The sequence below is a fragment of the Poecilia mexicana genome, unplaced genomic scaffold (genome assembly GCF_051168715.1).
Source record: "Poecilia mexicana isolate PSO_F unplaced genomic scaffold, ASM5116871v1 scaffold_22, whole genome shotgun sequence".
Lineage (NCBI taxonomy): Eukaryota > Metazoa > Chordata > Actinopteri > Cyprinodontiformes > Poeciliidae > Poecilia > Poecilia mexicana.
In genome coordinates this window covers 11,849,221-11,865,791 of record NW_028263391.1, presented here as the reverse complement: position 1 = coordinate 11,865,791, position 16,571 = coordinate 11,849,221, and the positions used below count along the sequence as shown (strand labels likewise).

The window sequence follows — 16,571 nt, the reverse complement described above, 5'->3', positions numbered from 1 at the left end:
GAAGATAAATTTGTGAATATCTGAACAGTTTGCATGCACAGAGTTAAAATTACCTATGGAAAATAATGGTATATATGCTGAAGAACAGTAAGTGATACTGGATTAAAATAAAAAGTATAATAAAAATCTTTAAAAAAAACCCCAGCTAAAACATTCAATGGGTTGCAAAAGCTAAGTATTTGGTAAACAGTCATAAAATACAATAATACTGACAACCATCCATTCGGATGTCAGATTGTCACAAAACAGACCTACAGCATGATGCTGCCACCAGCATGTTTAACGTTAGCTGTAGTGTATTCAACGTGGTGTGCTGTATTAGTTTCCCACTGCACAGACGGTCTTCATGTAAACCTATAAATTCAATTGGGTCTTGTCTTACCACACCATTTTCTTGTATTTCCTATGAGACTTTTGACAAACTCCAAACAGGACATCTAAAGCCAATCAGACTTTTTTTTTTTTTTTTCAATAGAAGTCTTATTGGAAGATGCTTGCAGATTATCACACTTGAGCCGTCGATGTCTGCAACTCCTCCCAAGTTACCATAGGCCTTTAGGTTGAATCTCCGGATAATAATGGACTTGCAGAGAACTTGTTACATGTACTATTTTCTGAAGATGGATTGAGGAGTAAATTGTGAGATGCTCAAAGCCTAGGATATTATTTTATCACCTAATCCTGCTTTAAACCGCAGAGAACAACTTCGTCCCTGACCTCTCTGCTATGTTCCTTCATTCTACTCTGAAATCATCAGTGAAACCTGAAGTTCACATGGGCAACAATAAATTAATATCCGACATATTCTTCCTCTCATTATTGTGGCAATTTGCAAATAGCAATTATTTTGGTAATTCTAACCTGACCTAAAATAAGAGAAGCTTGGTCTGAATTAAATTCAGACAGTGAGAAAAAAGTGTATGTAAACTTATGGTTTAAACTGTATACTGAGATTAAATGACACTCATGTGGACTCTATTAAGCAACTAAATAATTTTTGAAGGTAATTAGTTGAGATAGATTTTATTTAAGGGCATCAGAGGTAAGGGAGCTGAATAGAAATGTATGCCACACTTTTCAGATTACCTGTGTAAAATATAAATTATAATATGTACGATTTACTTTGCACTTCAATACTGTGACTGTCACATAAAATCTCAATAAAACACACATATTCATGGTTGTGAAATGACAAATGTAGAAGAGGTCAAGGGGTATGAATGCTGCGTTTCTGTCTTTTTGAAACAGAATACAATGTGTGATGGGGGAAAAAAAAGTTTAAAAAGCACAAAAAATGAAAACATCAAAATAAATGTATGCATTCTTAAAAGCCTTTGAGCTGAAACTGTGTCTGGTGTTAAATGTTCATGATTCTTACAAGAACATCGCTGTTTGTCTTGAAGACAAGCCGGGGAGCGTCCTGAGTAAAGACGTGCCGGGGTAATTTCCCTCCAAGGCCGCCGCCGTCTCTCGTCTGAGGAGGGGGAGGAGAAATAATGGCTACTTTTTAAGGATGGTCAAATAAAACAGGTGAACAGAGGCAACAAAAAAGTCTGAGAAATGCAAAGCAAAGAGAGACATAAACGAAAATGAAATGATTGTGATTGCAAAGTTGTTCGACAGGCTAACCAAACGTGCAAGCATGCATGTGCAGATGTTTAGTTCAATGGAAAAAAAAACTTTAAACGTTCACACTCTTTTATCTGAAGTAAATATTTTAAAAGTGATTAGTTTTGCTTGTACAGTGGTAGCAAAAGTATCCATGTCCCTTAAACTTTTACATGTTTATGTCATATTACAACCAGAAGCGTCAAACCATCTGCATCATGCTGCGGGGATACTTTTCTTGAGGAAGGAGAGGGAAGCTAGTTAGAGTGAATGGGAAGATGGCTGAAGGTCAATACGAGATCACAATGATGCTCAAGTGGCCCAGTCAAAGTCCAGACCTAACTCTAAAACATCAGTCCGTGGCAATATTTGAAAATTGACGTTCATAGACTTTTTGCTCATCTGAATAATCTTGAGCTATTTTGCAAAATATTTCTAAAAAAGTTGAAAACCATGAAGCATAATTTCCTTTCCACATCACAAATATGCTTTAGTTTGCGCTGACTCATCGCCTAATATCCTAATAAAATGCACTGAAGGATAAGGTTGTGATTTGCAAAGGGTGAATACTTTTGCAGGCCATGTAAAAAGGCATAAGAGGTTAAAATATGTGTCCCTAAAATATTACAAAAGGACTACTCGGTCCTTTAAGTGTCTATATCAGTCTCAAATGGATGATATTTGATAAATCTGTCCAAACAGTTCAGCTGTGTCATTTCCATGAGTATCTTATTGAAGCATTAAAAAAAATCCTGTCAAACACTGATTGCAGCAGGAAAACGAGCTTCCTGCCCTCTGAGTCATTCATTATGCACGGCGTGAAAACGGAGGCAATCTGTTATGTCAGGTGTGGTTAAGATGTTTCCGGAGACGCTCCATTGTGTATTTTATTTTTAATATAAACAAAAAATCAACTTTTGTGTAGAACAGAGCTTGGTGTGATATAATTGGATCATAAAGTACAGCTAAAGGCCACTGAAATGAAGACTTAACAGCTAATATTATAAATGTTTATTGATAAGTTCAGATCTTTGTAGATGTGGATCAAACACTTGGTCTAAACGGGTGTTTGACCTAAAAACTGCCCCAAAAAACTTTGATTTGTCTGGATAATTTCATCATTTTCTGCCACTTCATCTGTTCTGAAGTCAGTCATGTGCGCTACAGACTCCAGAAATGGTAAAGGGACATTAACCGGGCAGCAACCTGAAGACTCAGTAACTCTCTGTGGCGAACACACACACACACACACACACGCACACACACATATGCGCGCGCGCGCGTGCACACACACACAGGCACGCGCACAACGACAGAAAGATGCAGCATTGTGCTATTATCCAGCCTCCAGTTTGTGCTCTGACCCTCTGGCCCCGCTCCAGTTCATTTGCATATTGCACTAATGAGGTGTTGGCACCGTGAACAAGGCTCAAGGCTCACAGGGAGCCACACAAAGACAGACATCGATGGATAGACAGATATGCAGTGTAATTTTATTAACACTGTGATGAATATGAATATTTAGAAATGGAAATCAAGGGAATTTTAACATACAAGTTTTGTACGACTCTATTATTAGGAATAAATCAATTAAAAAAAAACACATTAAAATGGGTAAAACAGTCCATCGACTGTTCCATCCATCCATCTATCCATCCATCCATCCATCCATCCATCCATCCATCCATCCATCCATCCATCCATCCATCCATCCATCCATCCGTTTCTAATTCAGGCAACAAAGGAAGACATCCTCCCAGATGCTCCCCTCTGTTGATGCCGTGGTCCTGTGGGGATGTGAGGCCAGCTGTCAAAGTGCTGTCTTCCATCTGGGCACGAGTACCCGCCCAGGTGTGTGTGTGCCCATCAGCTGCCAAAAATAACCACTCTTCCAAAATAAAAATTGCTTTCTGAAATCAGAAAACCAACACGAGTGCACAGAGTAACGAGAGAAAATAAACCCCTTGAAATGTTAAAAAAGAAAAAAACAAACAAACACCAGTTTGCTCCGGTTTTTCCGTGGTTCTGTGGAAATTTTTCCTCTGTGATGTTTGCACATCGCAGTTTGTACAGCATCCCGTTTTGAAGTGTGCAGCAAATGTTATTCTTGCTGTTGCCTCTGCTGCACGAAAGTGTTGAGTCATCTCTCGTTTCTTTAAATTTGCCTTTCAAGCAGCTGGACCGTCTTGTCAGCTTTAGGAGCTATCTTGATTAATTGTTTCTAGTCTTTCTGAAGCTCCTTCAAAGATTTTTTTTTTTCTCCTGGACTTTGGCAATTTAAATGTGACCCGTTAATCACTGAAGCATTAAAAAGTCTCCTAAAACTCTTGGGACGAGCCAGTGCTGCGATGAACACAAAAATTTTCTTCATAAGAAGCGTGCAAAAAAGTAATTACCGATGGCAAAACAAGTGCTCTGGCAAAAAAAAAAAAAAAAAAAAAAAAAAAGATTTTCCCAGACTTTATCTGCAGTACAAGTTAAAGAAATATCAAAAAGCCATCCAAGTTCATGTTTACTTTTGCAATCTCCACATCTTGTTAGTTGGAGTTACTTTTTTCTTTATTTGAGCTGGATGGCTGGCAGCTACGAGATAATCACCTTCCTCTCTGTGCCCTGCAGCGGTGTAAGGCAGGCCTGCAGGCTTCCCGAGCTCCAGCGAGCCTCAGCTGCAACGTGCAGACACTTTACAGTCTTCATCACGTGCACAGAGGAATCCACACACAAAACCCACACTCACAGACACACACTCTGATAGATGCCCTCGTCTCTCTCATGCATTTCTCCCTCTGTGGCAGCTGATGGAAAGCCATGGAGAGCGGAGGAGCGAGGAGGCAGGTTTGTGTGCGTGTTGGGAGTGATGTGACATTTCTGGGCTGACATGAAGCGATACTCTGCCCCCTCGTGCCTGGAGCGAGCTCTCGGGGAAAGACACTGATGGAGGTCTGGGGTCTCTGAGGAGAAGGAGGGGGAGGCTTAACGGTGTGAACAAGAAAAGAAAAGTGTGTGCTGCTGCAGAAACAACCTGAGAACTGAAGTCTTCTCATGCCTTTTAAATGTGCCGGTTTGTTCTTAAATAAATCATGACGAACACCAAAAAAAAAAAAAAAAAAGTAGTTTGTTTTCACCAGGACGGCATTTGAAAAATATCAAACCAATCGATAGTAAAAAAAACACCGAAAACCAACTGCTTGGAAAAAGAGATTGATGAAGCTATTGCAGCAAGATTTCACCAGATGAACTGGCAAAACCCTGAAAAAACAAGCATTTAAGTCACAACTTTATATTATATGGAAGCACCTTCCTTGATTATTGTTATCGTGGAAAAGCTGTGTGAAAACCCTTGGATTAAATTAATCTTTCATTGCAGTAAATTCACACTAAATCAAAATATAGTCGGTAATTTGATCACTTATTTACATCTATTCCATCATCTTCCCCAAAAACAAATTAATTTCAGTGAAGAATTTTTTAATAAATTGCTTTTTTAATAATTGTTTGTGGCAACTAATAATTAGTAACCAATACCTAATTGTAAATATTATGTGACAGAGAGGTTTATTCTTTCTGCCACTTTTCAAAAGGGGAAATATGATTCAGCAAGTCATTCCAAAGAAGCAGATCTTTGCTAATCTTCATAAATCATAGCTGCAGGAAAATCACTGCTTTCCTAAACTTGGTCATATATGAAGTTAGATTATTTTAATTAGACGTTTAAAATAATGAAAACTAAGGTAAACAAGGCTAGATGACAAGTCTACACAGATTTGAGGATGGTAAGGCAGCTAAAAAAAAAAGAAAGAAAGAAATATGCGAGGCTCACTGCTCAAGAGCTGCCAGAAAATAAGCTTCTCTATCCTGTCATCACAAATCTAAACATGCAAAGTTTGCTAAGTGACCTGGAGTCAATAAAAGGAGGAATTATTTGGGAAAACACGAAAGACACACAATTTTGCACGGTGGGGAATCTGTAATTCTGTGGGCCTGTTTATTTTCAAAAGGCCCTCAGAGCTTTACTAAAATGTATGGCATTGACATTAGTCAATGCGCACCGAATACATTTATTGATTTTATGTCTCATAATAATCTTATCTTATTAAAACCAAATGTTTTTGGCATAAAAATAAAGAGAATTGGTTTGATGTTAAACTGGTTTGGAAAAATAGACACAATCTGTTAAGTTTTTCAAACACTTGGAATACCTAAATTATTATGCCAGTGCTTCTCCTGGGTTTTTGCATAGGTCGTCTTGTGGTTCGTGTAGTTAGTTACCATTAGTTACCATCTAGTGCCTCTACTGCATTAGCTTAGCCTTCCCTCCCTTTACAGCTGCAACCCAAAAACAAATTGTCAAATTTGTTTTTATCCATTAATTACAAACCCAGCATTTATACATCTCTGACTCCTGGGATCTTGCAGCTTTTATGCGTCTTTCCTTGTATTCAACCAATCTGTATGCTTGTTTAATTTTAATTTCTTTCATTAAATGTCATCTTTGTTTTGATCCAGCCTCCTTCCTGTCTGCTGTTTGGGTCCTTCTAATATCTTTAAACAGAGCAAAATACTATTTTTGCTATGTTTATGCCTTCAGCATAGATAACCTGCTATAAGCAAAACATGAAGCTGATCAGTTTAATACGACGGCAGAGGTAACTTGTGCTGCATTCTGGGTATAATTCGTCTGCACTAAATCCCAAACTTCACGCTGGTTTTCTGCTGCACAAATCATGCAAATGAAATTAAAGGCGTTGCAATTCAGGAGCTTCTCAGCAACAGCTAAAGGCTACAGAGGGATATCTATTTTATTTAAATCCCCCAATCGATCTACGAGTAAAAAACACATCCTCAGAGGACTTCTGCATCTTCCCCATTTCAATTTAGAGTAGGATCAAAGAAGAAAACGAGTCGTTGTGGTTTTGAATGAGTCAGAAGCAAAAAAAAAAAAAAAAAAAAAAAAAGAATGAGGTGACAGAATTATTGAGTGCTGGAAGGTAAGAGGAAGCAGGATCTTCCATATTAACTGAGAGGCTTAAGACACAGTAAACAGAAACATAAGTGATTAGCTTAAATTAAACTATCCATCATCATTCGCTGCACACAGACAAGCCCCAGATAACGTGGAGGTTTGCAGAGATGTGAGAAAGTATCTGCCGCTGTCACACGAGAAGGCGATTGGATTTCATGAATGAAGCAGCTGAGGATGCTTCATGCAACACGACTCCCACTCATGTCCCCACACCTCCCCACCCCACATCTCTTCACCTCTTTCTGCATAGACATGAGGAGATGTGAGGAAAAAGGGAGAAAGCCTGCAGGCTGCTTTGCTGCGTCCAACCTTGTGGGTGCATGGAGAAAGAAACATATGGGTATCGTTTACACAAATGGACTGCAGAAATGTTCGACAGCTAGACAAAATATGGAATCTGAGCCACTGAGGGAGAGGAAGACTGTTCTGTGTTTGTGATGTTTGAACACGTGCATTCTGCTGATGAAACAGCCGACATGTCTTACTGGCAAAGAGCACGACTGCAGGGGAATTGTTTCCAATGTGGACAATCTCTTGAGGACGAGGCTGACTGTAGCAGTGAAACAAAACAGATTTGGATATTTTATTAAGAACTTTTGACTTGTGTTTCAAGTTCTGATCAAATTTTTTGACAAAGTCGGATGGGGGGAAAACGGTGACCTGCATCAACCTCGTTATACTTACTTATCAAATTAAACTTCTTCATATTTTTGTGTTTTTCGGGTGTTTTATTGAGCTCTTGTGTGCTAGACTACTATATTAGAGTCCACTGTACTCTAATACAGTGGACCCCAGTATTCTTGGGGGTTAGGAAAATAGATGAAATGCATACTCCTCTGAAAACATTTATATCTGCCTATTTTAATAGTTCAAACACTAAATGCTTCTCAAAATGCATTAATATGCAGAGTGGAAACTGTTTTAGTGCTACTGCAAAAGCAGCTATGTCTTCTTCTTTATCTCTACTCTAAAGATATAGAAACTAATGAAAAATAACACTTTATTTGATGGGGTGCGCATAAGGCTGACATGAAACTGTTATAAATATGACATAACATCTGTCATGAACATGCAGAAGTCTTTATGAATCTCTATGTTGTCATGAAGCGTCATTAGGTAAATAATGACACTTTTAATGCAAAGTTGATCTAAAAGTTGCATCGAAAGTCCATTAAAAATGCCAACTTTGCATTATTTTGTAAATAATACTTTTAATGCAAAATTGGCACTTTTAATGGACTCTTGATGCAACCTTTAGAGCAACTTTACATTATAAGTGTCACCAAATGACACTTCATGACAACAGTCATAGACTTTCATAAAGACTCCTTCATGTTCATAACAGGTGTCATGTTTATGACAGTGTCATGTCAGTCTTATGCACACCCTGTCAAATAAAGTGTTACCGAAAAAATTAATACCACTTCAGGTTTGGCTATAAGAAACAGCTTCCCAAACTGTTTTTTTTACTCTCAGAAAAAAGCTACATAGGTAAATATATTGCAAATAATTAAAAGCTTTGTTCCACAAAAAATCCACAAATATGTGAATCCACAAGTACTAAACCAATAATGGGTGGTGGTCCATAAACCCACAGAAAACTGACTTCAATCTGAATTCATCTTACCAGTTAATAGAGTCCACCTCTAGATAAATCCACCTATTTTGTGAAGGCCTCAGATATTTATTAGAAAACATTCATGAACAAAAAGCTGCATAATGCCACATAAAGCTGCATAAATGTCCCTGAAAACCAGACAGTTCAAGAATATCTCACTGAGAATCTGTCACAAGGCTTGAGAACTAATGCTCACAAATTTGATTTTTTTAATTTTTATTATTAAATCACCACTCTACAACACTTTGTGTTGGTTTATCACATGAAATACCGATAAAATAAATTAAGGTTTGGAATAGGAACAGAATGTAAAAATATTCTAGAGGTATGAATACTTTTGCTCTTTACGTGATGGTGGCGTATGGCATTGAGCAGCAAGACAGTGGTGAGGTGTGAGGCAGGACCAACAGATGGGTTTAAGGTGAGGGTGGGATTGGAATAGCTTTACAAAAAATCTTAATCAGAGGAAGATAGTTGGAAGTAAAAGTCATGAAAGTGGAGGACATAATGGCTCAATCACAGCATAAAAAATACCTCAGCTTGTTTTGACAGGTGTTGTTTCTGCCTGTCAGCCATTGCTTAGTTTATACGTTAAAAACAATGTTTTGACTGGCTGAAATTCTGCAACTATATTCTCTGCAGTGAGAAACAGTTTTACACTGTATCCTTGCAATGTTCACTCAATTGAAACCCGTTTCACTTGAGTTGAATCGAGACAAAGTTTGAAGAAAAAAATAAACAAACCTTAAATATGTCATAACCTGCTCTGGTACCTTTAACTATAAAATGAGAAAGATCTAATTTGGAGTACAAACATAAAAATAAAGTTTTAAAACAGCCTTCTTTTGATGTAATTTAAATGTTCCTAACGTCAGTGAACCCTTGACATCACCTGAGGGTGTCAGATTGTCTGTCAACATTTTGTATTATTACGCTACATTTTTATCATTGACAACACAAATGATTTGAAATAATATTAGCCTCATCCTATAAACAACAGCAGTTAAAACATTCAAGTTGAACTTTACATGCTTTGGGAAATAGTGTCAGGGGAAAGAAAGACATTAAATGAACAAACTGCAGGTGCATTTATTCGCTGTAGTGTGGTGTTTATTTGGATGAATTTCAGGACGGACAAACAGCAGAGTAAAATATGGTATACTCACTGTATAAGTCCTTATATATCCCAGCTTGGGTATAAAAGAGAAAGGAGATTTGTTTAACCACAGCAAAGGAGATGAGAGTGCAGCTAAACAAGACTTTTTGTTTGTTGGAACAGCACTCTCCACAATTACTGGTGTTCCTGGTAAAGGCATGCAAAAAGGCCTTGAAATAAATAAACTTTTATTGCAAGAGCATGATCCCACACCGAGCAAGCTTAAAAAAGAAAAAGAAAAAAAGATAAATATATAGTCAGAGGAATAATTCAAAAGATGGAGCAGAACAAACAACAGTTGATCTGTGAAAAACTGGACAAGGATCTTCTATTACTAAAGACAAATAAAACATGTTTAATAATCAATATTTGGTTGCAGAAAAAATAGTTTCTTGGGGTCACCAACTCTCAGAAACACCAATTTATTTGAAAGCCTTTATACATGTCTTCACAAGGGGGGCAATTATTGTGGAGAGAACTGTAAAACTTATATTTATGATGATTGGTAATAGTAACAATTAGATTACAGGCTATTTTATGGCATAATGATGCTAGTTTACAAAATATGAAAAGCTCAATAAGTTTATCAGAAGAAAGAATGGTTTCTGTCGAGCTGTTTTTTGGTCTTTGTTGTGACCAACCAGTCTCTAGAAATCAAACTTTGTATTAATTATTAATTCATTAGTTATCTATGATACATGATTTGTTGGGTAATCAATTAATGAATAAAAAATTAAACATACTTTATTGTTTTTGTGGGATTTTTTTTATAGATTAGGGTGTAAACAGCAAAACGGTGTAAGTTTAGTTATGCTCATGCTAACTGCATTAGTGGCTAATATTTCTGCTTGTTACAATAAAACATACATTTAGTCAAAAAACAAAAAAGAGAATAAAAATATAATAATGCCCCACAGCTTTATGTTTGTGATTAGTCTGTTGACCTCAGTTAGTACTAAGGATTAGCATTGGTTTCTTTACAGTAGTTTATTGAGTTTTTCTGCCCTGATAAATTTGAAAAATAAATTGAACAAGGTCAGACAAACAGTCTCCATAACTATAAAGAGTGCTGAGTCTTCATCCAAAGCGGTTACACTAGGTAAGAAAATAACAAACTTGGAATTTTTAGTTTCTCTGTTTTTTTCCTCTTAGGTTGTTGTAATTTTAGTTATTTTAGCTTCCAAACGGTAAACAAACTACAACTAAAAGTAATTATACATCAGTTGGAGTGAAAAAGTAGTCACTTCATATTGACTCATAAATTAGAGGCCCTTTTGCACTGCTCAGCCTGGGTTCAAGCTGGGTCAGGCGTTTCTGCACTTAGCACTTAGAGCCCGGCTCCCACCCTGGATCTGGTTCCATTCGGGCCGGCCAGACCTTGCTGGTTTGAAGTCAGGTGTTGATTGGTTCATTTGCTGTGGAGACTGGCACAGAGACGAGTCGTCTTCCAGACTTTTTCAGAGGTCTTGCTAAACTTTAGACTCTAAATGCTCAATGGAAACATAATTGGGCCAGAGCCGCAGTACAGCGGATCCGTGTCGACTACAGCCAAGCCGGCCCTGCAGTGCAAAAGGGCCTTAAACACAATGTGGTGTTTGCAAATGTAGCATTAATTGCATGTAGCAACCATATAAACAATGGTAATGAGAGTCAATTAGCAACTTTATCGTGCAAGCATAAAATCCCAGGAGGAACCGACGACTGACAAATGATCATATTAACAGGAATAATGGTATGGGGTAAGGAAAGAAATTTTTATTTACTTTGATTAATTTGCATGCCAAAAAGTTTATGTTTCCAAGTTTTTTTTAGCTACAGTCGAGGGCTTGAAGGTAAAACGTGGGATTTTGAACTGTGAAGGACATTTGTTTGTCCATTATATGTTTTCACATTATACAGAGAAGAGAGCTTTAGATGTCTACTATATGGATTCCTTCCAAACCATTGATAAATCTGCTGAAATTATTGATGTCCCCTCGACCTTTCTGCTTAATATTTATTCAGTCAACTGTAAATTCATGAAGTCATGGATCCATCAGCTTCATTTTCCAGTCGGTGATGTCATGTGGTGACGTGATAACTTGTGACCAAACGACCCTTAAGAAGTGTCTAGAAAATGCAAAGCTGACGAAAAGCAGGGGCTCCTACCTTGTTTCTCTTGAAATAGGCTCTGCGGCAGGCAGCAAAGCACTTCTCGCTGCAGAAGCTCTTCAGCTCACTCCCCATGCTCAGAGAATAGCGTTTTACGCCAACCTTCTGGCACCAAGCGCACATAATCTGCACATTTAATGTGTCTTCATCTAGACAAAGGGAGAGAAATAACAGAGCTAGAAAAAATATATATTTTCTCCAAAAAATACATTGTAAATGTTGTGGGCTAAAATATGCCAAAAACCTAAATTCATCCAGTTGTTGTAGATGACATAGTGGAAACCTATGAACATTAAAACTCTTTAAAGGAATGTAAAAAATAAACAAGCATCAGGTGAAACTGAAGAAGAAAACTGCTGAAAATGTTAACTCAGTGCAAACCAGTTATCTGTGCTGAAGCATAAGCAGATCAGCAGAAAAAATTAAATGTTAACTCCACTGTGTGTGAAACAGGAGTATTTGTTCAAAGATGTCAAAAAAACTTAAATACACACAACGAATTCTGCAGAGTTAAATCAGAGTTATTTTAACAATAGTTTGAGTAGCTATGACTATTTCAAGTGTTAAAATTACTCAATTTCTTGTTGAAATCACTGAAAGAGTTAAATTAACACCAATTCTGATAAGGACCAAAGAGTCGGCATAGTGTTGATTTAACTCTGCAGAATGTGCTGTGTAGTTTTATGAAAACGACAAAAGATGTAAAGATTTGAAACATCTGATAATGTACCAAATTCTCATGGTCTATTTTAAGTGTGTTTGCTGTTTGACTCAGTTAGTCTTCAAAGTCAGCAAGGTGTGTCATTGATTTGAAAAGTTTATTCCCGTTGTCAAAATATCCCAACTTATGTCCTGCAAAGACTGAATGTATAGGCATCTGAATAGCAAGTAAAGTAGTTAGACACCAAAGACTTTGAGATCACTTTAAAAATTATTAACAAAACCCATTCAGTTATTTCTATATGATGTGAGGAAAAAAACACATCGATAAGTAAGTCGTCTTCACAGTTCCTCTAGTCCCAGCCTGTTAAACAGTTAATCCAAATAAAAAGTCTTCTGTGTCTGGGCAGCAAATTATTTTAAAAGCCCCTTGGTGATAGTGAAAGGCCTCTTCTGTGGTAAACTGTGACTGCTGATGATGCGCTTTGGGCTTTTAGTGCAGTTGCCGCTGAAATGAGAGAGATCCTCCAATATTCCCTCTAGTATCTCCCAATTATCACGTTATGACTGTGTGTGGGTGAGGGTGGGACGGATGCAGGCCCATTAGTTTTTCACCTCGTGTCACCTCTTTATCACTGCTGGAAGGGCTTTTCACCTCTTCTGGAGCTTAATGGATCTGCAGGGCCATCCGATTTTAAGTAAAGACTAACTCACAATTAGGGGGAAAAAACTCTCTTGGGCCCTAAAAACAGCAAACGAGACTCGGTCTGCATTTCCTCTTTTTTCTTCTCTCATGGAAGGATACCGAATGGGACCAAAGCTAATGCAAAATTACTAAATCTTTCTTGATGTATTTATAAAAAGGGAGATGCTTGCTCCTCCTAGGAAGCTCTCATAACACTCGGGTGGACAGTTATCGCTGTAATTATGCAGCCTCCCGACTAGATGCCACCATCATTCTCCATACCTGCACCTCAAAACAGCCTTTGTGGGATTTTAGTGGAGCACATGAATTATTCAGAGTGTGTGTGGATAGGTTGGAGGGGGGTGAGATGAGTTGAAGAAGGTGTCAGCCTGGTAGTTAGTTGGTACCGGGCTTTAAGTGGGGCCGCACCATCTGTTTTCCTGCCTGGGCAGGGCCAGTGGGGACTCTTCTTGGGCGCTGCCAAGGCGGCACACTCCCTCCGTCGGAGAGTATCAGCCTCCTGTCCGCAGCAGACACGAGGGATAATGAAGCCCCCTGTCAGGCCAGGGAGCGCGGACATTTCCTCTGAGAGTTGATGGGGTAATACTGGCACCTGGGCAGCTGGTGGAAAACAAGGTGTACAGCAGGTATCGAGCTCGTTAGCTGGCCGTCTCTGGCTGATACGGAGGCCAAACTTTTCACACTGTATAAACATTTGTGTCAATGTCCATATCGCTTTGGTTTGTATGGGTTTCTATTAAACAAATGGAAAATTCGAGCTGGGTTTTGAATGTTCCTTTAAAATTTGAGGCATTAGAACATTCTCTAATAGTTTAGGAGTTATAACTGAGAAGGTGCGCTCACCTGAGCTGGTTATTGGACCTCAGAGTTCATGATGACATTAAACAAATTGCAATATCTTTCAAATAGGGTCCAACTGAAAAGGACCTTTGAAAACCAACAATTAGATATGCAAATTAACCTACTAATGGGTAGTAGATTAGAGTTTCATGCTTCTGTTTATTAGTTCCTGTGAAAAGTAAAATAACAGCCATGTAAACATTTCGACATAAAGCCAGGAAGAAAACAAGGCATAATGTCTAAAGATTTACTTTGTTAATTTAAAGAAGATGTTAAAAATATGCTAAGGTTGTTAAGAAAAGAACAACTGAACAAAATAAAAGAAAACTATCAGGACCATCTGACCTCTGAACAGCAATACATGGTTTCTGTCATTATTTCAAAGTATTACTAATACCAATAAAGACTGAGGAGAAACATTGGTTTATGCATAAACAGGCAAGCAGAATCAGCTGTCATCAGCAAACAATGTAAAGGAATTCTGCATTTCCTAAAAGGGAATAATATTTTGAAAACAAGCCAGGGCCTAGACTGGAAGCTGGAGGAACTCCACATTAAAGTGGTGTTGCTGATCACTTACATGTGGAGTTCCTCAGGGTTGAATCCTAGGCCCTGTCTTGTTTTCATGAACTGAGAAATTCCTTCTGCCTAAATAAGACTTGAAACACTAGTTTCAAGTTCCCAACCCATGCAATGTTTCTGCATTAATAGCAAAAATACTAAAGCCTACAGCAGGAGTCTTCAAATCCAAGCCTCAAAGTTTGGTGTCTTGCAATTTCTAGATATGTTCCTGGTACAAGATATCCAAATCAAATGGTTAAATTACCTCCTCAGTCTGCAGTTCTCCAGTGTCCTGCTAATGACCTCAACTGAAGCAGAAACAAATCTAGAAATTGCAGGGTACCGTCCCTCGAGGCCTGAATTTGAGGAGTCCTGGTTCATAAGTTCAACAAGCTTTCAGTCTAAGCAATATACCCCCTCAGTTAGCATGTTTTTTAAATGCAGCAAAATTCAGCTGAAATGCCTGGCAAGACAGTCTTCCCCTGTAGATTAAGACATGACACATTCTTGACAACATAACTTGAAGACATGATAGTCAAAAACAGATCTGATTGTGATGATTCACTTTTATTAATGGCAAATCTGCACGATTGTTCTGGTCTTTTTCATATATTTTTACCCTGAACTTGTATTGCTTAAATGTGTTTCCTTTAGACAACAGTGAGAAAATGCCCAAAGAAAAATAGAAGGAGCATTTCATGTGCCAATACCTGCAGGGGGCTTGATAAGCGGTGGAGGGATCATAGGGACCACTATTGGCATGTTTCCATGCTCCTTGGTGCTGGGCGTGGAGGTGGAGGGAGTGCTGGACGGCTCGGCGACTCCATTTCTTGAGTTTGGCAAGGACAGGGAGCTGTTGGCTCTGTCTGGAGAGCCTTCACTGCTCTCTGTCGAACCTGGGATTTTTGGCAACGAGTTTTCTGTACAGATAAAAGGGTTCAAACAATTTAAGGATTTTCATGACCAACAGATGCGTCCACTCACTGCAAACGCTGTTGTAATGTAACATCCTAAAGTTGAGAATATCTTACTGCAGCACAGAAAAACATCTTTTCTGTTTCAAAATAATCCAAGTGATCCGAGCAGTTTGCAACTTTTGCACGTTACCCAATCATACAATTTAAAACTCTATCTCTGATTATGATTTGTGTTTGTGAAGTTGCATCTGAATGAACCGTAAGACTACCGGGAAAATGTATTTTGAACAAAGACCTCACGCTGATTGAAATGATCAAAAAATATCTGCAAATCTCTATGAACTGAAGTTGTTTTATGAAGAAGAGAGGGCCAAAATCAAACAGCAAATGACTTCATGAGAATTTCTGCTCTTAAAAGTGGCTTTACGTCGTTCTGAGTCATTGAGCGTACTTAAGTTTTTTCACAAACATCAACAGGCTGGATCGTTATAATTTTCTAATTATGTAAAACCCAACAGTTGAAAGAGGGTGAGTTTCCTTTTTAGCGTAACATTTACACCATTTCTCAAGTGCTCTCGGATTTTGTCAGAGTGTAATTGCGAAAGTTTATAGTTAGGAGGTAAAAACGCTGCTTCAAGTTGTTATTACTGAACATCACGAGGTTTAGATCCTACAAAATAAACAGTTATCAACAGAGAAAATTACTCAATAAGAGATGCTACAAAATTCAAACTTTGAATGTCAAACCAATGATTACAAAACCACAGCATGCAGCGAAGAGTTATCCATTAGAGTAAGCTGAACGTGAGGCTTGCCTTTGAGCACTGAGATGTGCTGCGGCATCTCTCCAATCTCCAGGTTATCGGCGTCTCTTAGCTCCACCTTGTCGTAGCCGTACCAACCCAGCAACTCATTCATGGTGTTCTCTGCAAAACTCTGTAGCACAAACAGACAGACGGGGGACAAAAATACTCATAAAAAGAAACATACAATAAGGACTTAGGCTTCCTATAACTTTGATAGTACTGTCAAAGTTATCGCCTACCTAAAGTGTTTTATGTTTTTGGCATCTTTCTATTAGATATTTCACATCATAAAACCTGCCTTATTGCCAGAAAAAGGTCATGTGAATTATCAAAAGCATTTGAAAGCATTGAGAAAGTAATTCCCTCTCTTATTAAATCATGAATTAAATGTAATTAACCACATTTTCAATTCAGTAGGTGGCGGTGGCTGATTTGGGACAACATTCTGTGGACTGACAAGGTGTGTGTCCCGTTACATTTGGCATAAAACTAAGAACATTTCAGAAAAATACCATCACACCAACA

The 16,571-nt window shown here is 38.1% G+C and overlaps 1 protein-coding gene across 1 annotated transcript in view; it reads right to left on the bottom strand.

Moving 5' to 3' along the window:
* Positions 1-16,571, bottom strand: part of sobpa (sine oculis binding protein homolog (Drosophila) a) — a 34,196-nt gene that overhangs the window by 6,631 nt on the left and 10,994 nt on the right. Inside the window, exons 2-7 of the mRNA XM_088002663.1 lie at positions 16,056-16,176; positions 15,034-15,243; positions 13,331-13,522; positions 11,554-11,705; positions 9,416-9,439; positions 1,379-1,474 (exon numbers count right to left, since the gene is read on the bottom strand). Of these exons, the coding sequence (XP_087858789.1) occupies positions 1,379-1,474; positions 9,416-9,439; positions 11,554-11,705; positions 13,331-13,522; positions 15,034-15,243; positions 16,056-16,176 (795 nt within the window). The remainder of the gene's footprint in view (positions 1-1,378; positions 1,475-9,415; positions 9,440-11,553; positions 11,706-13,330; positions 13,523-15,033; positions 15,244-16,055; positions 16,177-16,571) is intronic.